Source organism: Pseudophryne corroboree, chromosome 2 (assembly GCF_028390025.1).
Source record: "Pseudophryne corroboree isolate aPseCor3 chromosome 2, aPseCor3.hap2, whole genome shotgun sequence".
NCBI lineage: Eukaryota > Metazoa > Chordata > Amphibia > Anura > Myobatrachidae > Pseudophryne > Pseudophryne corroboree.
Genome location: NC_086445.1, coordinates 617,648,516 through 617,675,996, shown reverse-complemented (window position 1 = coordinate 617,675,996; position 27,481 = coordinate 617,648,516). Strand labels below are relative to the sequence as shown.

The 27,481-nt window shown below is 49.4% G+C and overlaps 1 protein-coding gene across 3 annotated transcripts in view; it reads right to left on the bottom strand.

Moving 5' to 3' along the window:
- KDM5B (lysine demethylase 5B) overlaps positions 1-27,481 on the bottom strand; it is a 220,018-nt gene that overhangs the window by 92,232 nt on the left and 100,305 nt on the right. For all 3 annotated transcript variants that reach the window (XM_063954821.1, XM_063954823.1, XM_063954822.1), the window contains exon 5: positions 3,097-3,153. In XM_063954821.1, the coding sequence (XP_063810891.1) occupies positions 3,097-3,153 (57 nt within the window). The remainder of the gene's footprint in view (positions 1-3,096; positions 3,154-27,481) is intronic.

Sequence of the window (27,481 nt, the reverse complement as noted above, 5' to 3'; positions counted from 1 at the left end):
CAGGCTGTACCTGTGATCGTCCCTCTGGAGCTGATGTCCAGTAGCCAAGAAGCCAATCCATCCTGCACGCAGGTGAGTTCACTTCTTCTCCCCTAAGTCCCTCGTTGCAGTGATCCTGTTGCCAGCAGGACTCACTGTAAAATAAAAAACCTAAGCTAAACTTTTCTAAGCAGCTCTTTAGGAGAGCCACCTAGATTGCACCCTTCTCGGCCGGGCACAAAAATCTAACTGGCTTGGAGGAGGGTCATAGGGGGAGGAGCCAGTGCACACCACCTGATCGGAAAGCTTTACTTTTGTGCCCTGTCTCCTGCGGAGCCGCTATTCCCCATGGTCCTTTCAGGAACCCCAGCATCCACTAGGACGATAGAGAAATGGATTTCAGCGTAGCGTCAATCTTCCGATCAGCCGGTTCTTTTAACAGATGCGTCAACTATGGGTGTTTTTTCCCATTTTTTCCTATCTTCCTCAGGGAAGGGTAAAGCAACCAGAACCCTTTTTGGGATCTGGAATTTTTACTCCGGGTTTTCCCAGGACTATTCAAATATAGCGTTTAATTCTTTTGACGCAGTAAAGGTTAGCGAGGCTTTCTTATTGTCAGTGAAGCCTCCTCAACCTGCTCAGGTGGCATGTCAGTAATATTTAGAACATCTTTAATGGCCTCAATCATGAGGTGCACCCCCTTTGCAAGGGATGCCGCCCCCCTCAGCACGTCCCCATCACCGTCTGCTGTATCAGAGTCGGCATCCGTGTCATCTTGCCAAATCTAGGCAAGTGCACGTTTCTGTGGGAACATACTAGGGGATTTTGCAGGAATAGGAACAGAACCTGACCAAACTGCCATAGAGTTCTTTAACACCTGCGTTTCAGTCTCAGTATGAGCTACCCTGGTAGAGATCTGAAAAATCATCCCCTCAATAGAGGACAACCACTCAGGCTCATTAATTGGGATCTGAGACAAAACATTACATTCCTGTGTACATGGAATGGATTCCTCCAGAGTGAAAACATCCTCTGCAGCATATGACACAGAGTCCCTAGACATGGCTATGTGAGACAACAAACACCCGCACACACACAGGGAAATGTCAGCCACAGTTTCCCCCCCAAGTATGCCACAGAGAGACACAGATTGGAGCCAACCCACACACAGCGCTTACTGAGGTAGATATAATACAACTACCTAGCGCTTACTGTGTACATTAATAGACTACACAGTATTTACACAGCCACCCCCCCTTCTACAACCCCCTGGTACCGCACAGGATAGCTGCAGTTGCTTGGAGGGACAGCTTTCCCTGTCAGCGTCTTTGTACAGGATCTGCAGGTAGGAAAATGGCGCTGAATGCTGCTGGGTCCGCTCTGGGAACCTCCGCCCCCTGAACATAGTGCTGCTTCCCGCTCTTCAATTCTTATACTGGCCTGAGGATTTCTGCTGGCAGTGTAACAGAGGTCCCTGACAGGCTTGCTGACCAGTGTAGGGTATAGGCGCTGGCTCAGGGCGCCCCTTACAGCGCCGCACTATGTACCGCTGAGCCTCCGGAGCGCAGTTAATACTGAGCTCCCACCCTGTTGCCGCCATCTTCACACCGGCTCCCCGCTTGCCAGGGGGCAGTGACTCACTCGCCACTGGAATTCTTCTGGCTCTGTTAGGGGGTGGCGGCATGCTGCGGGAGTGAGCGGTCGCCTGTAGCGGCTAACAATCATCACCCTCAGGAGCTAATGTCTTGTCAGCTGAGATAGTGGCTGAAATCCCCTCAGGGCGGACACTACTCCCCCCCTAAGTCCCACGAAGCCGGGAGGCTGTTGCCAGCAGCCTCCCTGTGCCTAACTTAACTCTTAGAAAAATAATAAAACTAAAGAAGCTCTAGGAGTTCCCCTAGCTGTGACCGGCTCCTCCGGGCACATTTTCTAAACAGAGTCTGGTAGGAGGGGCATAGAGGGAGGAGCCAGCCAACATTCTCAAACTCTTAAAGTGCCAGTGGATCCTAGTGGACCCTTCTATACCCCATGGTACTTATGTGGACCCCAACATCCTCTAGGACGTAAGAGTAAAAATAAAATCACAACTATCTTTTCTTTTTTACCCTTTCACAGTGACAAATGTACATCTTACTCTAACAACTCCTTTCCTACTCCAGAATTATTTGCATGGTGGACAACTTCTGCTGTAAAAGGGTTTTTTTTCATCTTTTTTTTTTTTAACCCACTTGGGATCTCACTCTTCAAATTAATGTGGAGCCTACTTTGAAGTAATGAGGCAAATCCCACATAGGAGAACGGATGCTAATACAGGGGTGGGAGAAGCAGAGTGGTTAGCACATGTAGAGAGTAATAGAGACAGCTATCCAGAAGGGTTAATACATGGGACTGAAGAGAGAAAAAGCAAAATATTCTCTCCAGAGAAGGGCAGAGGGCAAAAAATAAAGATTGTACTGTTACTATGGGATTCATCCTACATTCAGATTAGCAGCTACTGTATAGAAACACATGCAGTAAAGCCTCTTGCAAAATAATGTAATAAATACAAACAGTGCACAGATCACATAACTGGCAGTGTCAGATATTCCAAGAAACTACACAAGAAGGGAGCCGGTGCAAGAGCAAGATCTGTTGGCAGGTGTTGAAATCCTTATTAAAGGCACCCTACCAGTAGATAAAAAAGAGTTGTAAATACCTCTGCCTGCATAAACTGTGAATAGTTAATTTTTCAGGGTTGGATTGCTGCAAGTGGTTGCACTGCAGTATTGCTTGGGAGATACTGGGTGGGATTTACAGTATGAAGTAACTAGACTGGTATAACTAAGCAAGGTGACAATACTGGCCAGGATGGATAACTGATTGGGAGGGGAGACTAGTGGGTTGAGTACATGTACTTTGCATTATGATACTTAAATGTATAGCTTGCATTACAAAGCTATATGGTAAGGGTCACACATTTTATAATTACCAATTAAATATAGGTGGACAGGCTGGAATTAGCACCTCTGTAGACATAAGATAGCACAAGTGCACACATTGCATGGACCACAATCAAGAGCGCTAAAACTAGCTTCGAGTGCTTAAAAGTCATGCAATCCATATCAAAATAGTACATACCTTATATAGGGCTGTATCTTCCATGAATTTGAGCAGTTTAGTGCATGTATCAGGAGCCTGTTGAGCAGAATTGGAAAGTAGTTTCACTAATGGAATATTGGATGTCAAAATAGCCAGAGAGGACATCAAAATAAGATCAAATGTAGACAAACAACCAAATTTCTACAGTGAATGTTATTCTTAAAATTCCACAGACAGTACACACACACAAAGCATATGCTTTCCTTCCTATTGAGTGATGGGAGCAGTTTTTGCAGTTCTCTCCAGCTGACTGTAGAATTTTGATCTAAAAGCCAACCGTCCTTACCCCATTAAATCCACGTACAGGTGGAAAAATAAAGTCTACAATGCCTTTGGGTTTATCATGAAAAGAAAAAAAAGAAAAAAAAAAAAGTAGTGTGGTATGAATAAGCATCAAGGTAACTGTAGTCTCCCCAACAGATTATCACATGAATGCATCATGCCTGTTTTCCTTAAACTTATCTCCACTGCCTCAGCTCTAATGCTCCAGTATCCACATAAGACTATGGATCATGTGGAACAGGAAGAGGAGGGTGGTAACACATACTGATCAGAAAATAAGATTTTACTTACCAGTAAATCTATTTCTCGTAGTGCGTAGAGGATGCTAGGACTCCGTAAGGACCATGGGGATAGACTGGCTCCGCAGGAGATAGGGCACTTTAAGAAAGCTTTGGACTCTGGGTGTGCACTGGCTCCTCCCTCTATGCCCCTCCTCCAGACCTCAGTTAGGGAAACTGTGCCCAGAGGAGATAGACAGTAAGAGGTAGGATTTTTGTAAATCTAAGGGCGAGATCCATACCAGCCACACCGTATAACTTGTGATAAACTACCCAGTTAACAGTATGAACAACATAGCCACGGTTCAACCGATAAACTATAACATAACCCTTATGTAAGCAATAACTATATACAAGTCTTGCAGAAGAAGTCCGCACTTGGGACTGGCGCCCAGCATCCTCTACGGACTACGAGAAATAGATTTACCGGTAAGTAAAAATAAGAATTTACTCACCGGTAATTCTATTTCTCGTAGTCCGTAGTAGATGCTGGGAACTCCGTAAGGACCATGGGGAATAGCGGGCTCCGAAGGAGGCTGGGCACTCTAGAAAGATTTATGACTACCTGGTGTGCACTGGCTCCTCCCACTATGACCCTCCTCCAAGCCTCAGTTAGGACACTGTGCCCGGACGAGCTGACATAATAAGGAAGGATTTTGAATCCCGGGTAAGACTCATACCAGCCACACCAATCACACCGTACAACTCGTGATACTATATCCAGTTTGACAGTATGAAAAACAACTGAGCCTCTCAACAGATGGCTCAACAATAACCCTTTAGTTAGCAATAACTATTTACAAGTATTGCAGACAATCCGCACTTGGGATGGGCGCCCAGCATCCACTACGGACTACGAGAAATAGAATTACCGGTGAGTAAATTCTTATTTTCTCTGACAACCTAGTGGATGCTGGGAACTCCTTAAGGACCATGGGGATTATACCAAAGCTCCCAAACGGGCGGGAGAGTGCGGATGACTCTGCAGCACCGAATGAGAGAACTCTAGGTCCTCCTCAGCCAGGGTATCAAATTTGTAGAATTTTGCAAACGTGTTTGCCCCTGACCAAGTAGCTGCTCGGCAAAGTTGTAAAGCCGAGACCCCTCGGGCAGCCGCCCAAGATGAGCCCACCTTCCTTGTGGAATGGGCATTTACAGATTTTGTCTGTGGCAGGCCTGCCACAGAATGTGCAAGCTGAATTGTACTACAAATCCAGCGAGCAATAGTCTGCTTAGAAGCAGGAGCACCCAGCTTGTTGGGTGCATACAGGATAAACAGCGAGTCAGATTTTCTGACTCCAGCCGTCCTGGAAACATATTTTCAGGGCCCTGACAACGTCTAGCAACTTGGAGTCCTCCAAATCCCTAGTAGCCGCAGGCACCACAATAGGCTGGTTCAGGTGAAACGCTGACACCACCTTAGGGAGAAACTGGGGACGAGTCCTCAATTCTGCCCTATCCATATGGAAAATCAGATAAGGGCTTTTACATGATAAAGCCGCCAATTCTGACACTCGCCTGGCTGAAGCCAAGGCCAATAACATGACCACTTTCCACGTGAGATATTTTAGATCCACGGTTTTTAGTGGCTCAAACCAATGTGATTTTAAGAAACTCAACACCACGTTGAGATCCCAAGATGCCACAGGAGGCACAAACGGGGGCTGAATATGCAGCACTCCTTTCACAAATGTCTGAACTTCAGGTACTGAAGCTAGTTCTTTTTGAAAGAAAATCGACAGAGCCGAGATCTGTACTTTAATGGAGCCTAGTTTTAGGCCCATATTCACTCCTGCTTGCAGGAAATGCAGAAAAATCGACCCAGCTGAAATTCCTCTGTTGGGGCCTTTTTTGCCTCGCACCATGCAACATATTTCCGCCATATGCGGTGATAATGCTTTGCCGTAACATCTTTCCTGGCTTTAATAAGCGTAGGAATGACTTCTTCCGGAATACCCTTTTCCTTCAGGATCCGGCGTTCAACCGCCATGCCGTCAAACGCAGCCGCGGTAAGTCTTGAAACAGACAGGGCCCCTGCTGTAGCAGGTCCTGTCTGAGCGGTAGAGGCCACGGGTCCTCTGAGAGCATCTCTTGAAGTTCCGGGTACCACACTAGTCTTGGCCAATCCGGAACCACGAGAATTGTGTTTACTCCTCGCTTTCTTATTATTCTCAATACCTTTGGTATGAGAGGCAGAGGAGGGAACACATAAACCGACTGGTACACCCACGGTGTCACTAGAGCGTCCACAGCTATCGCCTGAGGGTCCCTTGACCTGGCGCAATATCTTTTTAACTTTTTGTTGAGGCGGGACGCCATCATGTCCACCTGTGGTTTTTCCCAACGGTTTACCAGCATCTGGAAAACTTCTGGATGAAGTTCCCACTCTCCCGGGTGGAGGTCGTGTCTGCTGAGGAAGTCTGCTTCCCAGTTGTCCACTCCCGGAATGAACACTGCTGACAGTGCTAGTACATGAATTTCCACCCATCGGAGAATTCTTGTGGCTTCTGCCATCGCCATCCTGCTTCTTGTGCCTCCCTGTCGATTTACATGGGCGACTGCCGTGATGTTGTCTGACTGGATCAGCACCGGCTGGTGTAGGAGCAGGGATTTTGCTTGACTTAGGGCATTGTAAATGGCCCTTAGTTCCAGAATATTTATGTGAAGGGAAGTCTCCTGACTCGACCATAGTCCTTGGAAGTTTCTTCCCCGTGTGACTGCCCCCCAGCCTCGAAGGCTGGCATCCGTGGTCACCAGGACCCAGTCCTGTATGCCGAACCTGCGGCCCTCTAGAAGATGGGCACTCTGCAGCCACCACAGTAGAGACACCCTGGTTCTTGGAGACAGGGTTATTAAGCGATGCATCTGAAGATGCGATCCGGACCATTGGTCCAACAGGTCCCACTGAAAGATTCTGGCATGGAACCTGCCGAAGGGAATTGCTTCGTAAGAAGCTACCATCTTTCCCAGCACCCGCGTGCAGTGATGCACCGATACCTGTTTTGGTTTCAGGAGGTCTCTGACTAGAGATGACAACTCCCTGGCTTTCTCCACCGGGAGAAACACTTTTTTCTGGACTGTATCCAGAATCATACCCAGGAACAGTAGCCGTGTCGTCGGAACCAGCTGTGACTTTGGGATATTCAGAATCCAGCCGTGCTGGTGCAGCACTTCCTGAGATAGTGCTACTCCCACCAACAACTGTTCCTTGGACCTCGCCTTTATTAGGAGATCGTCCAAGTACGGGATAATTAAAACTCCCTTTTTTCGAAGGAGTATCATCATTTCCGCCATAACCTTGGTAAATACCCTCGGTGCCGTGGACAGTCCAAACGGCAGCGTCTGGAATTGGTAATGGCAATCCTGTACCACAAATCTGAGGTACTCCTGGTGAGGAAGGTAAATGGGGACATGCAAGTAAGCATCCTTGATGTCCAGGGATACCATGTAATCCCTCTCGTCCAGGCTTGCAATAACCGCCCTGAGCGATTCCATCTTGAACTTGAATTTTTTTATGTATGTGTTCAAGGATTTCAAATTTAAAATGGGTCTCACCGAACCGTCCGGTTTCGGCACCACAAATAGTGTGGAATAGTAACCCCGGCCTTGTTGAAGTAGGGGTACCTTGATTATCACCTGCTGGGAATACAGCTTGTGAATTGCCGCTAGCACCGCCTCCCTGTCTGAGGGAGCAATCGGCAAGGCAGATTTTAGGAACCGGTGGGGTGGAGACGCCTCGAATTCCAGTTTGTACCCCTGAGATACTATTTGAAGGATCCAGGGATCCACCTGTGAGCGAGCCCACTGATCGCTGAAATTCTTGAGGCGGCCCCCCACCGTACCTGGCTCCGCCTGTGGAGCCCCACCGTCATGCGGCGGACTTGGAAGAAGAAGCGGGGGAGGACTTTTGCTCCTGGGAACCTGCTGTTTGTTGCAGCCTTTTTCCCCTACCTCTGCCTCTGGACAGAAAAGACCCGCCTTTTCCACGCTTGTTTTTCTGGGTCCGAAAGGACTGAACCTGATAAAACGGCGCCTTCTTAGGCTGTGAGGGGACATGGGGTAAAAATGCTGACTTCCCAGACGTTGCTGTGGAAACTAGGTCCGAGAGACCATCCCCAAATAATTCCTCACCCTTATACGGCAAAACTTCCATGTGCCTTTTAGAATCTGCATCTCCTGTCCACTGGCGAGTCCATAAGCCTCTCCTAGCAGAAATGGACAATGCACTTACTTTAGATGCCAGCCGGCAGATTTCCCTCTGTGCATCTCTCATATATAAGACTGAGTCTTTGATATGGTCTATGGTTAGCAGGATCGTGTCTCTGTCTAATGTGTCAATATTTTCTGACAGTTTATCTGACCACGCAGCGGCAGCACTGCACATCCATGCTGACGCAATAGCTGGCCTAAGTATAATGCCTGAGTGTGTGTATACAGACTTCAGGATCGCCTCCTGCTTTCTATCAGCAGGTTCCTTGAGGGCGGCCGTATCCGGAGACGGTAGTGCCACCTTTTTAGACAAACGCGTGAGCGCTTAATCCACCCTAGGAGGTGTTTCCCAACGTGACCTATCCTCTGGCGGGAAAGGGAACGCCATTAGTACCTTCTTAGGAATTACCAATTTTTTATCAGGGAAAGCCCACGCTTCTTCACACACTTCATTTAATTCATCTGATGGGGGAAAAACTACGGGTAGTTTTTTCTCCCCAAACAGAATACCCTTTTTAGTGGTACTTGTATTTATATCAGAAATGTGTAACACCTCTTTCATTGCCTCAATCATGCAGTGAATGGCCTTAGTGGGCATCAGGTTAGACTCATCGTCGTCGACACTGGTGTCAGTATCAGTGTCGACATCAGGGTCTGCGGTCTGAGGTAGCGGGCGTTTTAGAGCCCCTGATGACCTGTGAGACGCCTGGACAGGCACGAGCTGAGAAGTCGGCTGTCCCACATTTGGCATGTCGTCAAATTTCTTATGTAAGGAGTCTATACGTGCACTCATTTCTTTCCATAAGCTCATCCACTCAGGTGTCTGCCCCGCAGGGGGTGACATCCCTTCTAAAGGCATCTGCTCCGTCTCCACATCATTATCCTCATCAAACATGTCGACACAGCCGTACCAACACACCGCACACACACAGGGAATGCTCCAACAGAGGACAGGACCCACAAAAGCCCTTTGGGGGGACAGAGTGAGAGTATGCCAGCACACACCAGAGCGCTATATAATGCAGGGACTAACTGAGTTATGTCCCCTATAGCTGCTTTTTCTATATAAATGTATACTGCGCCTAAATTTAGTGCCCCCCCCTCTCTTTTTTACCCTTTTCTGTAGTGTAGACTGCAGGGGAGAGCCAGGGAGCTTCCTTCCAGCGGAGCTGTGAGGGAAAAATGGCGCCAGTGTGCTGAGGGAGATAGCTCCGCCCCTTTTCCGCGGACTATTCTCCCGCTTTTTCCTATATTCTGGCAGGGGTATTTTCCACATATATAGCCTCTGGGGCTATATATTGTGGTATTTTTGCCAGCCAAGGTGTTATTATTGCTTCTCAGGGTGCCCCCCCCCAGCGCCCTGCACCCTCAGTGACCGGAGTGTGAAGTGTGTGTGAGGAGCAATGGCGCACAGCTGCAGTGCTGTGCGCTACCTTGGTGAAGACTGATGTCTTCTGCCGCCGATTTTCCGGACCTCTTCTTGCTTCTGGCTCTGTAAGGGGGACGGCGGCGCGGCTCCGGGACCGAACACCAAGGCTGGGCCTGCGGTCGATCCCTCTGGAGCTAATGGTGTCCAGTAGCCTAAGAAGCCCAAGCTGGCTGCAAGCAGGCAGGTTCGCTTCTTCTCCCCTTAGTCCCTCGCTGCAGTGAGCCTGTTGCCAGCAGGTCTCACTGAAAATAAAAAACCTAATTTCTATACTTTCTTTCTAAAGGCTCAGGAGAGCCCCTAGTGTGCATCCAACCTCGGCCGGGCACAAAATCTAACTGAGGCTTGGAGGAGGGTCATAGTGGGAGGAGCCAGTGCACACCAGGTAGTCATAAATCTTTCTAGAGTGCCCAGCCTCCTTCGGAGCCCGCTATTCCCCATGGTCCTTACGGAGTTCCCAGCATCCACTAGGACGTCAGAGAAATCTTATTTTCTCTAACGTCCTTGAGGATGCTGGGACTCCGTAAGGACCATGGGGATTATACCAAAGCTCCCAAACGGGCGGGAGAGTGCGGATGACTCTGCAGCACCGATTGAGCAAACAGGAGGTTCTCCTCAGCCAGGGCATCAAACTTATAGAACTTTGCAAAGGTGTTCGACCCCGACCAAGTAGCTGCTCGGCACAACTGTAATGCCGAGACCCCTCGGGCAGCCGCCCAAGAAGAGCCCACTTTCCTAGTGGAATGGGCCTTAACCGATTTCGGTAACGGCAATCCTGCCGTAGAATGCGCCTGCTGAATCGTGTTACAGATCCAGCGAGCAATAGTCTGCTTTGAAGCAGGAGCGCCAACCTTGTTGGCCGCATACAGAACATCCAGCTTCAGTCTTCCCGATTCTAGCCGTTCTGGTCACATAAATTTTCAAAGCCCTGACCACATCCAGGGACTCGGAATCCTCCAAGTCCCGTGTTGCCACAGGCACAACAATAGTTTGGTTCATATGAAAAGATGAGACCACCTTTGGCAGAAATTGAGGACAAGTCCTCAACTCTGCCCTATCCACGTGAAAAAACAAGTATGGGCTTTTATGTGACAAAGCCACCAATTCTGAAACACATCTAGCCGAAGCTAATGCCAACAACATGAGCACTTTCCACGTGAGGTATTTCAACTCCACAGTTTTGAGTGGTTCAAACCAAGGTGACTTGAGGAAACGTAACACCACGTTAAGATCCCAAGGCGCCACCGGAGGCACAAAGGGATGCTGAATATGCAGCACCCCCTTCACAAAAGTCTGTACTTCAGGAAGAGAGGCTAATTCTCTTTGAAAGAAAATGGATAAGGCCGAAATTTGGACCTTTATGGACCCTAATTTTAGGCCCAAAGTCACTCCTGTTTGAAGTAAGTGAAGCAGACGGCCCAAATGGAACTCCTCCGTAGGAGCAGCTCTGGCCTCACACCAAGAAACATATTTCCGCCATAGACGGTGATAATGTTTTAACGTCACGTCTTTCCTAGCCTTGATCAGGGTAGGAATGACTTCCTCCGGAATTCCTTTTTCCGCTAGGATCCGGCGTTCAACCGCCATGCCGTCAAACGCAGCCGCGGTAAGTCTTGGAACAGACAGGGCCCCTGCCGCAGCAGGTCCTGCCTTAGAGGAAGAGGCCACGGATCTTCTGTGAGCAACTCTTGCAGCTCCGGATACCAAGTCCTCCGTGGCCAATCTGGAACAATAAGGATTGTTCTGACCCTGCTCATTCTTATTATTCTCAACACTTTGGGTATGAGAGGAAGAGGAGGAAACGCATAGACCTATCTGAACACCCAAGGTGTCCCCAGAGCGTCTACCGCTACCGCCTGAGGGTCCCTTGACCTGGCGTAATACCGCTTTAGCTTTTTGTTGAGACGGGATGCCATCATGTCGATTTGAGGCAGTCCCCATTGATCCGTGATCTGTGCGAAGACTTCTTGATGAAGTCCCCACTCTCCCGGATGCAGGTCGTGCCTGCTGAGGAAGTCCGCCTCCCAGTTGTCCACCCCCGGGATGAACACTGCTGATAGTGCACTTACATGGCCTTCCGCCCAGCGTAGAATCCTGGTCGCTTCTGCCATGGCCACTCTGCTCATTGTTCCGCCTTGCCGGTTTATATGAGCCACTGCCGTGACGTTGTCCGACTGAATCAGCACCGGTTTTCTCAGAAGCAATTCCTCCGCTTGACACAGGGCGTTGTATATGGCCCTCAACTCCAGTACGTTGATGTGGAGACAAGTCTCTAGGTTTGACCAGAGACCTTGGAAATTTCTTCCCAGTGTTACTGCTCCCCAGCCTCTCAGGCTTGCGTCCGTGGTCACCAGGACCCAGTCCTGAATGCCGAACCTGCGACCCTCTAGCAGGTGAGCACTGTTCAGCCACCACAGGAGAAATACCCTGGTCCTGGGAGACAGGGTGATCCTTTGATGCATTCGTAAATGGGACCCGGACCACTTGTCCAAGAGGTCCCATTGAAAGTTCCTCGCATGGAACCTGCCGAAAGGGATGGCCTCGTATGAAGCCACCATCTTCCCCAGGACCCGCGTGCAATGATGCACTGAAACCTTTTTTGGTTTTAAGAGGTTCCTGACCATGGCTATGAGCTCCTGAACCTTTTCGATAGGAAGAAAAACCTTTTTCTGGTCTGTGTCTAGCATCGGGCCCAAAAAGGTCAGACGCGTTGTAGGGACTAGCTGGGACTTCGGTATATTGAGAATCCAGCCGTGTATCTGCAACGTCTTCATGGACAGAGACACACTGTCCAGCAACTTCTCCCGAGATCTCGCCTTTATGAGGAGATCGTCCAAGTATGGGATAATTGTGACCCCCTGCCTGCGCAGGAGCACCATCATTTCCGCCATTACCTTGGTGAAAATCCTCGGGGCCGTGGAAAGCCCAAACGGCAACGTCTGAAATTGGTAGTGACAGTCCTGCACTGCAAATCTCAGGAACGCCCGATGAGGGGGGAATATCGGAACATGAAGGTATGCATCCTTTATGTCCAGGGACACCATCCAATCCCCCCCCCCTCCAGCCTGGCGATGACCGCCCTGAGTGATTCCATCTTGAACTTCAACCTCTTCAAGTACAGGTTCAGAGATTTTAGGTTTAAAATGGGTCTGACCGAACCGTCCGGTTTCGGAACCACAAACAGGGTCGAGTAATATCCCTCTCCTTGCTGGAGATGAGGAACTGTGACAATCACCTGTTGAATATACCATTTTTGGATTGCCGCCAACACTAGCTCCCTCTCTGACGGGGAAGTCGGCAGAGCCGATTTGAAAAACTGGCGAGGAGGCAAGTCTTCGAAATCCAGCCTGTATCCCTGAGAAACAATATCTAATGCCCAGGGATCCACCTGCGAGTGAACCCAGACGTGGCTGAAAAACCGAAGACAAGCCCCCACTAGATCTGCCTCCCCCCGGGAAGCCCCAGTGTCATGCGGTGGACTTTGCAGAGGCAGGGGAGGACTTTTGCTTTGGGAACTAGCAGTGTGCAGCTTCTTTCCCCTACCTTTTCCCTCTGGCAACAAAGGACGATCCCCGTACCTTTTTGTTTTTATTGGAACGAAAGGACTGCATTTGATAATGAGGTGCCTTTTTTGTATGCTGCGGGGGGACATAAGGTAAGAAATTCGACTTACCAGCCGTAGCCGTAGAGACAAGGTCCGAGAGGCCGTCTCCAAACAACTCCTCCCCTTTGTAATGCAAGAAATCCATATGCCGCTTTGAATCGGCATCTCCCGTCCACTGTCGGGTCCACAAGAGCCGCCTAGCAGAAATAGACATAGCATTTATTCTGGAGCTTAATAAACAAATGTCTCTCTAAGCATCTCTCATATACAAGGCAGCATCTCTGATATGCTCTATGGTCATTTGAATAGCATCCCTATCTAAGGTGTCAATCTCCGTAGATAAGGAATCTGCCCATGCCACAACCGCACTACAAACCCAGGCCGACTCCATAGCCGGTCTAGCAATAGTACCTGAATGAGTGTAAATGTGCTTCAAGGTAATTTCCTGCTTGCGGTCAGCAGGTTCCTTGAGGGAAGCCGTATCCTGAGAAGGCAGTGCCACCTTTTTGGACAAGCGTGTCAGCGCCTTGTCTACTTTAGGCGAAGATTACCAGCGTATCCTATCAGTTTGTGGAAAAGGATACGCCATAAGAATCCTTTTGGGAACTTGTGGTCTCCTATCCGGAGATTCCCAAGCCTTTTCGCACAATTCACTTAGTTCAAATGAGGATGGAAAGGTGACTTCAGGCTTTTTCCCTTTATACATGTGTACCCTCGTGTCAGGGACCGGGGGTTCTTCAGTAATATGCAAAACCTCTTTAATGGCAATAATCATGTACCGAATACCTTTTGCCACCTTCGGCTGTAATTTTGCATCTTCATAGTCGACACTAGAGTCACTATCTGTGTCGGTAACTGTGTCATCGATCTGGGATATGGTGCGCTTCTGAGACCCCGAAGGGCCTGGCGCCACAGGGACAGGCATGGACTGGCTACCTGACTGATCCCTAGCTTCTGCCTTGTCTAACCTTTTATGCAATAGATTAACATTTGCATTCAAGACATTCAGCATATCCACCCATTCCGGTGTCGGCGTTGCAGACTGCGACATGACATTCAAGCACTCCCGCTCCACATTAAGTGAGCCTTCCTCGTCAAACATGTCGACACACGCGTACCAACACACTTCACACACACAGGGAACCCCTTTCCTGAAGACAGTATCCCTGTCAAGGCCCTTTGGAGAGACAGAGAGAGAGTATGCCAGCACACACCCCAGCGCAATGATCCTGGAAAACACCACAAAATGTTTTTCCCCAGCAGCGCTGTATAATATGTTATCCGCAAATTATGTGCCCCCCCCTCTTTTAAACACCCCTTCACCGTGTGTAAGCAGGGGAGAGTCCGGGGAGCTTCCTCTCAGCGGTGCTGTGAGAGAAAATGGCGCTGGTGAGTGCTGAGGGAGAAGCCCCGCCCCCTTGGAGGCGGGCTTATGTCCCGCTCAAACTTACAAAAATATGGCGAGAGCTCTTTTATATACATGTACAGTGCCCACCTGTACATGTATATTGTCTTTTGCCATAAGAGGTGTTTATATTGCTGCCCAGGGCGCCCCCCCCCCTGCGCCCTGCACCCTTACAGTGACCGGAGTGTGTGAGGTGTATGGGAGCAATGACGCACAGCTGCAGTGCTGTGCGTTACCTCCGTGAAGCTGAAGGCTTCTGCCGCCTGACGACTTCTGTCTTCTGTTGTTCTAGCTCTGTGAGGAGAACGGCGGCGCGGCTCCCGGGGTGGACGCCCAGTAAGAACCTGCGTTCACCCCCTCTGGAGCTAATGGTGTCCAGTAGCCGAAGAAGCAGAGCCTATCTTAGACAAGAAGGTCTGCTCCTCTCTCCTCAGTCCCTCGATGCAGGGAGCCTGTTGCCAGCAGTGCTCCCTGTGAAAAAGTAGAAAAAGTAGAGAAAAAAACCCCAAAAAAATACTCTTAGGCAGAGAACTCAGGAGAGCTCTCTGCAGTGCACCCATCCTGCTCTGGGCACAGTGTAAAACGGAGGTCTGGAGGAGGGGCATAGAGGGAGGAGCCAGCGCACACCCAGAGTCCAAAGCTTTCTTAAAGTGCCCTATCTCCTGCGGAGCCCGTCTATCCCCATGGTACTTACGGAGTCCCAGCATCCTCAAGGACGTTAGAGAAAAGCAAATGAGCAGTAAATCAGATTTGGTTGGGATTGGGGAGCAGAAAGTAAGGATCATGGAAGTGCAGCAAGTAGTGGTAGCAGCAGGGCTATAGAAAGCTGTCACTCGGCTGCCCCCAGGCTCTCTCTGCACTGGGAATAGATGCTGTGCGCATGTGCACAGTGTCTATTATCCCGCTGCTTACCCCACTGCTCTGCATGGTTTGTGCTCCCCCCTCCCCACTGATGTATTTGCTACTATTTAAAGTGTCATTATTCACACAAATTCATCCCACACCTTTTGCTGTCATACATCCCCAAAGCATAACACTAATACCCCTTTTACACTCGCAAAAATATCCCAGGATATTGCACATAAACGCACATCATCCCGAGATTTTGCTCAGTGTGAAAGGGTACAGGGACAATTTCCCAGGACGAGCAACCCGGGATTTCATCCCAGGTCTCGACCAAGGTTGAATCCGGGACCATCCCGGGAAGCTGTGTAGTGTGAAAGGGCCCGTCCCGGGATTCACTACCCGGGACTGTTAAAAGGCCTCGGATTGGAGCTTTCTTGGGCTCAGAAAAGGATAATGTCATCTTTCAGAGCCTAGGGGAGCGTCCTAGAAGCATGGGAGCAAGGCAGCATGGCGACCTGGACAGACCAGGAGGTGAGAGAGCTGCTCAGCATTAGGGGAGAGGTGGAAATAATGAGGCAGATCACAGGCACAGTGAAAGATGCAGTCATTTATAAAAACATATCCACCGACGTCACTGGCTGTATGAAACATCTGCAAAGCAGAAAGAATCACGAGCTCCAGCATACACACTGGTACTCCGTTGGCCATGACTGCAGCAATGCTGTGAGCAGGCCCCACCCCTCCCTTTGTTGACTATTGTGAGCTCATCTATGTGAGCCAGAAAAAGGCCATTTCTAATGACATACATATGCATTTTCAGGGATATCCCGGGATCAGTGTAAATGGGGCTGTCCCGGGTCGATCACAGGTCTTAGTGTAGTGTGAAAGGGGTCAGTCCCGGGAATGCATCCCGGGAGTGATCCGGCTGTGTGAATGTAAAAATAAGATTTTACTCACCGGTAAATCTATTTCTCGTAGTCCGTAGTGGATGCTGGGGACTCCTTAAGGACCATGGGGAATAGACGGGCTCCGCAGGAGACTGGGCACTCTAAGAGAGATTTAGTACTACTGGTGTGCACTGGCTCCTCCCTCTATGCCCCTCCTCCAGACATCAGTTAAGGAAACTGTGCCCGGAAGAGCTGACATTACAAGGAAAGGATTGTGGAATCCAGGGTAAGACTCATACCAGCCACACCAATCACACCGTATAACTTGTGATAACATAACCAGTTAACAGTATGAACAACAACAAAGCATCACCCACGGATGCCAACATAACATTACCCTTTATTAAGCAATAACTATATACACGTATTGCAGAAAGTCCGCACTTGGGACGGGCGCCCAGCATCCACTACGGACTGCGAGAAATAGATTTACCGATGAGTAAAATCTTATTTTCTCTAACATCCTAGTGGATGCTGGGGACTACGTAAAGACCATGTGGATTATACCAAAGCTCCCAAACGGGCGGGAGTGCGCGGATGACTCTGCAGCACTGAATGGGCAAACACAAGGTCCTCCTCAGCCAGGGTATCAAACTTGTAGAACTTAGCAAAGGTGTTTGAACCCGACCAAGTAGCTGCTCGGCAAAGCTGTAATCCCGAGACCCCTCGGACAGCCGCCCAAGAAGAGCCCACTTTCCTTGTGGATTGGGCTTTCACTGATTTTGAGTGCGGCAATCCAGACGCAGAATGAGCCTGCTGAATCGTGTTACAGATCCAGCGAGCAATAGTTTGCTTTGAAGCAGGAGCACCCAGCTTGTTGGATGCATACAGGATAAACAGCGAGTCAGTCTTCCTGACTCCAGCCGTCCTGGCTACATAGATCTTCAAAGCCCTGACTACATCAAGCAACTTGGAATCCTCCAAGTCACGAGTAGCCGCAGGCACCACAATAGGTTGGTTCAAATAAAAAGATGACACCACCTTCTGCAGAAATTGCGGACGAGTCCGTAATCCTGCCCTGTCCATATGGAAAACCAGATAGGGGCTTTTACATGACAAAGCCTCCAATTCTGACACACGCCTAGCCGAAGCTAAGGCCAATAGCATGACCACTTTCCACGTGAGATATTTTAACTCCACGGTCTTAAGTGGCTCAAACCAGTGAGATTTCAGGAAACTCAACACCACGTTAAGATCCCAAAGTGCCACTGGTGGCACAAAAGTGGGCTGAATATGCAGCACTCTCTATACAACGTCTGGACTTCAGGAAGAGAAGTCAGTTCTTTTTGAAAGAAAATGGATAGGGCCGAAACCTGGACCCTAATGGAACCCAATTTCAGGCCCAATGTCATTTCCCGACTGTAGGAAGTGAAGGAAATGGCCCAGCTGGAATTCCTCCGTAGGGGCATTCCTGGCCTCACACCAAGCAACATTCTTTTCCGCCATATACGGTGATAATGTTTAGCCGTCACCTCCTTCCTAGCCTTTATCAGTGTAGGAATAACCACATCCGGAATGCCTTTTTCTGCCCGGATCCGGCGTTCAACCGCCATGCCAACAAACGCAGCCGCGGTAAGTCTTGGAACAGACAGGGCCCCTGCTGCAACAAGTCCTGTCTGAAAGGCAGAGGCTATGGGTCCTCTGTGAGCATTTCTTGCAGATCTGGATACCAAGTCCTTCTTGGCCAATCCGGAACAATGAGTATTGTTCTCACTCCTCCTTTTCCTATGATTCTCATCACCTTGGGTATGAGAGGAAGAGGAGGAAACACATAAACCGACTGGAACATCCACGGTGTCACCAGTGCGTCTACAGCTATCGCCTGAGGGTCTCTTGACCTGGCGCAATACCTCTGTAGCTTTTTGTTGAGGCGGGATGCCATCATGTCCACCTGTGGCAGTTCTCACCGACCTACAATCTGCGCGAAGACTTCTTGATGAAGTCCCCACTCTCCCGGGTAGAGGTCGTTGCTGAGGAAGTCTGCTTCCCAGTTGTCCAATCCCGGAATGAACACTGCTGACAGTGCTCGTACGTGATTCTCCGCCCATCGAAGAATTCTGGTGGCTTCCGTCATCGCCACCCTGCTCCTTGTGCCGCCTTGGCGGTTTACATGAGCCACTGCGGTGATGCTGTCTGATTGAATCAGCACCGATTGGTTGCGAAGCAGGGTCTCCACTTGACTTAGGGCGTTGTATATGGCCCTTAATTTCAGGATATTGATGTGAAGGCAAGTTTCCTGACTTGACCACAGCCCTTGAAAATTTCTTCCCTATGTGACTGCCCCCCACCCTCGGAGGCCTGCATCCGTGGTCACCAGGACCCAGTCCTGAATGCCGAATCTGCGGCCTTCGAGAAGGTGAGCACTCTGCAGCCACCACAGTAGAGACACCCTGGCCCAGGGGGATAGGGTGATTAACCGATGCATCTGAAGATGTGATCCGGACCACTTGTCCAGTAAGTCCCATTGGAAGGTCCTCTCATGGAACCTGCCGAAGGGAATGGCCTCATATGATGCCACCATCCTTCCCAGGACTCGAGTGCAGTGATGCACTGACACCTGTTTTGGTTTTGGTTTTAATAGATTCCTGACCAGTGTCACGAGCTCCTGAGCTCTCTCTATTGGGAGATAACCAGGGGTTAAAGTGAGCCGGAACGGGCCGGAACTGCGTTCCGTCAGTTCCACCAGGAGACGGAACGCAGTTCCGCCTCCCCCGGCTCACCTAACCTGATGTCCAGGGCGGCGCTGCAGGGAGATGCCGGGCGCCCGCTGAGATTGCGTTACCAGCGGGCGCCCGTCTCCCTCTCCGCAGCGGCAGCCGGAGGCAGGAGCTCAGTACTGAGCTCCGGCTTCCGGCTCTGTCAGTGCGCGCTATGGGAGAGACGTCATGACGTCTCTCTCATAGTGCAGAGGAGCGGGCGGCGAGAGAGGACTGCGGCGGGAGCGGGGCTAGGTAAGTATAGTTCTTTCCCCCCTCTCCTTCCTATATGTGTACCACAGGCGTTTCTACTGGGGGCCTTTACTACTGGGGCAAACTACAGAGGGGCAAACTACTGGGGGGCTCTAGTACTGGGGGCAAACTACTGGGGGGCTTTACTGCTGGGGCAAACTACAAGGGGCAAACTACTGGGGGGCTCTAGTACTGGGGGCAAACTACTGGGGCAAACTACAGAGGGGCAAACTACTGGGGGGCTCTAGTACTGGGGGCAAACTACTGGGGGGCTTTACTGCTGGGGCAAACTACAAGGGGCAAACTACTGGGGGGCTCTAGTACTGGGGGCAAACTACTGGGGGGCTTTACTGCTGGGGCAAACTACAAGGGGCAAACTACTGGGGGGCTCTAGTACTGGGGGCAAACTACTGGGGCAAACTACAGAGGGGCAAACTACTGGGGGGCTCTAGTACTGGGGGCAAACTACTGGGGACCTTTACTACTGGGGCAAACTACTGGGGGGCTCTAGTACTGGGGGCAAACTACTGGGGCAAACTACAGAGGGGCAAACTACTGGGGGGCTCTAGTACTGGGGGGCAAACTACTGGGGGCTTTACTGCTGGGGCAAACTACTGGGGGCAAACTACTGGGGGCATTACTACAAGGGGGCAAGCTACAAAGGGGCAAACTACTGGCAGCATTACTACTGGGGGCTAAACTACAAGGGGGCATAATTACAGGAGCTAAACTACTGGGGGTATAACTACAAGGGGGCAAACTACTGGGGACATTACTAACTTTGGTAAACTACATGGGGGCTAAACTACAGGGGCTAAACAACTAGGGGCACAACTGCAGGGGGCATTACCACTGGGGGCTAAACTACATGGGGCAAACTACATGAGGGCAAAACTACTGGGGGCATTACCACTCAGAGGCTAAACTAGAGGGGGGGGGGGGGGGGGGGGGGGAGGGAGTAAATTGCTGGGGTCATAACTGCAGGGGCATTACCAGTATTGGCATGACTACTGGGGCTAAACTACAGGGGCTAAACGACTAGGGGCAATACTACACAGGGGCATTACCATTAACGGCATTACTGATGGGGTGCACAGCTAATGAGGGCATTGTAAAGGGGGCACTTCATAAGGGGCACTACTGTTGGGGACATTGCATAAGGGGCACTACTACTGTGGGCATTGTATAAGGGATGCTACTGCTGGGGGCATTACTGTATGGGCCGACAAAGAAGCTGCGTTCCTGGTCCGCCCTCCGTCGCTCCGCCCCTACCATCTCCGCCGCACTGGAAGCACAGGTTCCAGACTCCCAGCTGCAGCGGATCTGGGACCAGGCCGGCTTTATTATTCCTGCCGCTGCATCGAGCTTCTGTGACCGCGGCACTACTAGTTCAAATCTGTCGCTGATTGGCTGCCGGTCCGCAGCAGTTTTGAAATATTAGCGCCGTGGTCACAGGAGCTCGATGCGGCGGCAGGGATAATAAAGCCAGCCTGGTTCCAGATCCACTGCAGCCGCTCTCAGCCTCTTCTGCCGCCCCGCCCTCGGACCTCTGCGCACCCACAGCCTCCTCCTCCGCACTATCTCCGAGGCCCACAGCCTCCTCCACGTCACGCCTACCACAGCCTACTCATCCACAGCACCGCAGACCACCGCCGCTGCTAAACAGGTAATCTAACCTGCTGCCTTTCTCTCTCCCTAGTCCCTACTGTATTCCCCTGCTGTCACTTTCCATGTCCCTGCTGTCACTTTCCATGTCCCTGCTGTCACTCTCTCTGTCACTCTATAATGTGAATTTCGGCTCATTCTCTGTGCTATAATGTGAATTTTGGCTCATTCTGTGTGCTATAATGTGAATTTCGGCTCATACCGTGTGCTATAATGTGAATTTCGACTCATACTGTGTGGTGTAATGTGAATTTCGGCTCATACCGTGTGGTGTAATGTGAATTCGGCTCATACTGTGTGGTGTAATGTGAATTTGGCTCATACTGTGTGGTGTAATATGAATGTGGCTCATACTGTGTGGTATAAATGTGAATTTCGGCTCATACTGTGAGCTATAATGTGAAAGGGGTCCTATTGTGGTGCATAATGTGTATAAGGGGTATATGGTGTGGTAAACTACACTGAAGGGCACGCCCCCTTTTGCGTGGCCACGCCCCCTTGTCAGGAGTGCGCGCGCCTTCGGCGCGCACATAATTGCACCCTTCACTTTTCCATACCCCCACTTCAAAATTTCCACTTGGGTACTACTACTGTGGGCATTATTACTATTGTGTGGCCACACCCCTTTCTTTTTGAGACCACACCCCCTTTTTGCTGCGCGCGCCTACGGCGCGCAAAATACCTTTATTTCATGGGCGCCGTGGGGAGGGGGGTGAGTTCCACCACCTCTCTAGGACCACTTTAAGCACTGGAGATAACCCTCTTCTGGTCTGTGTCTAGGATCATGCCTAGGAGAGGCAGATTAGCTGTAGGAACCAACTGCGACTTTGGAATATATAGAATCCAGCCGTGTTGCCGTTATACTTCCAGAGAAAGTGATACGCTGTTCAGCCACTGCTCACTTGATCTCGCTTTTATGAGGAGATTGTCCCAGTACGTGATAATAGTGACACCTTGCTTCCGCAGGAGCACCCTCATTTCCGCCATTACCTTGGTGAATATTCTCGGGGCCGTGGAGAGACCAAACGGCAACGTCTGAAATTGGTAATGACAATCCCGTACCGCAATTCTCAGGTACGCCTGATGACGTGGATAAATGGGGACATGGAGGTATGCCTCCTTTATGTCCCGAGTCAGGATAAAATCTCCCCCTTTCAGGCTTGTAACGACCGCTCTTAGCAATTCCATCTTGAACTTGAACCTTTTCAGGTATATGTTCAGGGATTTTAAATTCAATGTGGGTCTGACCGAACCGTCTGGTTTCGGCACTACCACATGGTCGAATAATAACCCCCTCCTTGTCGAAGGAGGGGAACCTTGACCAGCACCTGTTGAAGATACAATTTGTGAATTGCAGTTAACCCTGTTTCCCTCTCGTGGGGGGAAGACGGCAGGGCCGTCAGTGAGGAGGCATCTTCTCAAAGTCCAGCTTGTATCCCTGAGACACAATATCTATTGCCCAGGGATCCAACAGGGAGTGAACCCACTAGTTGTGCAGCTTCTTTCCTCTGGCCCCGCCTCTGGCAAGAAAGGACGCACCTCGGACTTTCCTGTTTCTTTGTTCGAAAAGCTGCATTTGATAATGACGTGCTTTCCTAGGCTGTGCAGGAATACAAGGCAAAATATCAGAATTACCAGCTATAGCCGTGGAGACCAGGTCCGAGAACCCTTCTCCACACAATCCTCAGCCTTCCATATGCCACTTAAGTTGGCATCATCTGTCCATTGCATATTCAACAGGACACGTCAAACAGAAATCGACATAGCTTTGACTCTAGGACCCAGTATACTCATGTCTCCTTGGGCATGTTTGATTATTATATATATATATATATATATATATATATCTCTATATATCTATCTATCTATCTATCTATCTATATATATATATCTATATCTATCTATATCTATATCTCTCTCTTAAGACAGCATCTTTAATATATATATACATATCTCTATACACACACACATTATATATATATATATATATATATATATATATATATATATATATATATACATACATACACACATACATATACACACACATATACACACACATATACATACTAGGGTCTCAATTTCTGCTGATAAGGTACCTGTCCACGCCGCCACAGCGCTATAAACCCATGCCGACCCAATCGCCAGTCTGAGTAGTGTACCAGAATGTGCACGCTATCTGCAGGATCCCTGAGAATAGCTAGGGCTACCTTCTGGGCAAACGTGACACCCTAGGGGAAGATTCCCATCACATCCTGGCCCTAGTGGGGAAAGGATACTGCCTGAGAATTCTTTGTGGGAAGCTGCAGTCTCGTCTGGAGATTCCCGCTCTTTTTCCTCATGAGAGGAGGGAAATTTACCTCAGCTTTCTTCCCCTTAAACATGTGTACCCTTGTGTCAGGGACAAATGAGTCATTAGTGATATACAAATCATCTTTTATTACAATAATCATATATTGAATACTTTTCTGCCATTTTGGCTGTAACTTTGCATTATCGTAGTCGACACTGGAGTCGAACTCCGTGTCGATATCAGTGTTTATTATTTTGGATAGTGAGCATTTTGAGACTCTGAAGGTCTCTGCGCCATAGGGACAGACATGGGTAGATTTCCTGTCTGTTCTCTAATCTTTTGTGCAATAAATTCACCTTAGCACATATACATATCCAAACAGGTGTCTGCGTTGTCGACGGAGACACCATCTCACACACATATTTGCTCCATCTCCTCCTTAGGGGAGCCTTTTACCTCAGACATGTCGACATACACGTACCGACACACCACACACACACAGGGGATGCTCTATTTGAAGACAGTTCCCCCACAAGGCCCTTTGGAGAGACAGAGAGTATGCCAGCACACACCCCAGCGCTATATGACCCAGGAATCACACAGTAATTTAGTGTTAACCCAGTAGCTGCTGTATATATTGTTTTTACGCCAAATTTATGTGCCCCCCTCTCTTTTTCACCCTCTTCTATCGTGCTTCTGCAGGGGAGAGCCTGGGGAGCTTCCTCTCAGCGGAGCTGTGGAGAGAAAATGGCGCTGGTGAGTGCTGAGGAAGAAGCCCCGCCCCCTCAGCGGCGGGCTTCTGTCCCGCGATTGTGTAAAAATAATGGCGGGGGCTCATGCATATTACAGTGCCCAGCTGTATATATGCTGCTTTTTGCCAGGAGGTACTCAATTGCTGCCCAGGGCGCCCCCCCCTGCACCCTACAGTGACCGGAGTGTGTAGGTTAGTGTGGGAGCAATGGCGCACAGCTGCAGTGCTGTGCGCTACCTCATATGAAGACAGGAGTCTTCTGCCGCCGATTTTGACGTCTTCTTGCTTCACCTGCCGGCTTCTGTCTTCTGGCTCTGCGAGAGGGACGGCGGCGCGGCTCCGGGAACGGACGACCAAGGTTAAGTTCCTGTGTTCGATCCCTCTGGAGCTAATGGTGTCCATAGCCTTAGAAGCGCAACCTAGCCGCAGTTAGTAGGTTTGCTTCTCTCCCCTCAGTCCCACGTAGCAGAGAGTCTGTTGCCAGCAGAAGCTCTCTGAAAATAAAAAACCTAACTAAAATACTTTCTTAATAGCAAGCTCAGGAGAGCTCACTAAAATGTACCCAGCTCCTTCCGGGCACAGATTCTAACTGAGGTCTGGAGGAGGGGCATAGAGGGAGGAGCCAGTGCACACCAGTAGTACTAAATCTTTCTTAGAGTGCCCAGTCTCATGTGGAGCCCGTCTATTCCCCATGGTCCTTACGGAGTCCCCAGCATCCACTAGGACGTTAGAGAAAGGGGTATTACTGGATGCGTCATAGTAGGTATTGTGCACTCTGGTAGCAAATCTTCTACAATCTTTCTGTGGACATACTTCATTCCATCACTACCAAATATGGTTTAGTCACTCCAGGTGACACTGTTCCATTGCTCTTATGACCAATTTATATGCTTTTTAGCCTATTCTAATCTTTTCTGTCTTAGCCAATTCAGGGACCGTTGAATAGCGCCGGGAATTAGCTCCCAGCACTATTCAATGCAGCACAGGGGTAAGCCTGAGAATGGCCGTTCTCCCGGTCTAAACAGGGTGTTTTGTCATGAGAACGGGCATTCTCCGACTTAAGTGCCCGGTTCGGCGCTCTTTTCACCGCACTAAAGCCAGAAATCAGCATTGCGCCGACACTTGTCGGATTTCTGCTCGCACCCCCCGGTGATGAGAGAAGAAATCCCATCATTGGGTATCACATGGTTGAATAGCGCTGGGAATTAGCTCCCGGCACTATTCAATACGGTGCCTTGTGACACCCAGCGACGGGAGCAAAAATCCAACGAAAGTGCAGGCATAATGCAGATTTCTGCCTTTAGCGCAGTGATAACAGCATCGCGTCGGGCATTTAAGTCGAAGAATGCCTATTCTCCCGACAAAACACTGTTTAGTACAGGAGAACGGGCATTCTCCAACTTACCACTGCGTTGTATTGAATAGTGCCGGGAGCTAATTCCTGGGGCTATTCAACTGTCACTGAAATGAATCGTGCCCTTTGTTTGAGAGATTAAAGATACTTTTTTTCTTGGAATTCTGGCATTTAATCAAAATATTGAAGCCTGCGTCAAACAGTCCTGGCACTGATGTTTACACCACATTCACGTAAAACATTTTGAATTTCCTCAGACAATTTTTTTCTGTCACTCAAGCACTGTTTTTTCCTTTCTTCAATCACAGCATGGTGTTGTGAATCTTTTCCGACCTTTACCAGTTTGGTTTTGAATGGACAGAGTCTGTTGATACTTATTCTAGAGTTTTGAAATTCCCCCTGGTTATATTGTCACCTATTTTTCTTCTAATTCGTTGTGTTACCTTTTTCACGTAAAGTAATTATTTTGTATCTCTTCCTAGGAGACCAGTCAACTTGTTTTACTTTGCTCGTCATACTAAATAAGTTACACATCTTACTTCAGAAAATTAAAGTAAAAAAAAATAAGAATTTACTCACCGGTAATTCTATTTCTCGTAGTCCGTAGTGGATGCTGGGAACTCCGTAAGGACCATGGGGAATAGCGGGCTCCGAAGGAGGCTAGGCACTCTAGAAAGATTTATGACTACCTGGTGTGCACTGGCTCCTCCCACTATGACCCTCCTCCAAGCCTCAGTTAGGACACTGTGCCCGGACGAGCTGACATAATAAGGAAGGATTTTGAATCCCGGGTAAGACTCATACCAGCCACACCAATCACACCGTACAACTCGTGATACTATATCCAGTTTGACAGTATGAAAAACAACTGAGCCTCTCAGATGGCTCAACAATAACCCTTTAGTTAGCAATAACTATTTACAAGTATTGCAGACAATCCGCACTTGGGATGGGCGCCCAGCATCCACTACGGACTACGAGAAATAGAATTACCGGTGAGTAAATTCTTATTTTCTCTGACGTCCTAGTGGATGCTGGGAACTCCGTAAGGACCATGGGGATTATACCAAAGCTCCCAAACGGGCGGGAGAGTGCGGATGACTCTGCAGCACCGAATGAGAGAACTCTAGGTCCTCCTCAGCCAGGATATCAAATTTGTAGAATTTTGCAAACGTGTTTGCCCCTGACCAAGTAGCTGCTCGGCAAAGTTGTAAAGCCGAGACCCCTCGGGCAGCCGCCCAAGATGAGCCCACTTTCCTTGTGGAATGGGCATTTACAGATTTTGGCTGTGGCAGGCCTGCCACAGAATGTGCAAGCTGGATTGTACTACAAATCCAGCGAGCAATAGTCTGCTTAGAAGCAGGAGCACCCAGCTTGTTGGGTGCATACAGGATAAACAGCGAGTCAGATTTTCTGACTCCAGCCGTCCTGGAAACATATTTTCAGGGCCCTGACAACGTCTAGCAACTTGGAGTCCTCCAAATCCCTAGTAGCCGCAGGCACCACAATAGGCTGGTTCAGGTGAAACGCTGACACCACCTTAGGTAGAAACTGGGGACGAGTCCTCAATTCTGCCCTATCCATATGGAAAATCAGATAAGGGCTTTTACATGATAAAGCCGCCAATTCTGACACTCGCCTGGCTGAAGCCAAGGCCAATAACATGACCACTTTCCACGTGAGATATTTTAGATCCACGGTTTTTAGTGGCTCAAACCAATGTGATTTTAAGAAACTCAACACCACGTTGAGATCCCAAGGTGCCACAGGAGGCACAAACGGGGGCTGAATATGCAGCACTCCTTTCACAAATGTCTGAACTTCAGGTACTGAAGCTAGTTCTTTTTGAAAGAAAATCGACAGAGCCGAGATCTGTACTTTAATGGAGCCTAGTTTTAGGCCCATATTCACTCCTGCTTGCAGGAAATGCAGAAATCGACCCAGCTGAAATTCCTCTGTTGGGGCCTTTTTTGCCTCGCACCATGAAACATATTTCCGCCATATGCGGTGATAATGCTTTGCCGTAACATCTTTCCTGGCTTTAATAAGCGTAGGAATGACTTCTTCCGGAATACCCTTTTCCTTCAGGATCCGGCGTTCAACCGCCATGCCGTCAAACGCAGCCGTGGTAAGTCTTGGAACAGACAGGGCCCCTGCTGTAGCAGGTCCTGTCTGAGCGGTAGAGGCCACGGGTCCTCTGAGAGCATCTCTTGAAGTTCCGGGTACCACGCTCGTCTTGGCCAATCCGGAACCACGAGAATTGTGTTTACTCCTCGCTTTCTTATTATTCTCAATACCTTTGGTATGAGAGGCAGAGGAGGGAACACATAAACCGACTGTTACACCCACGGTGTCA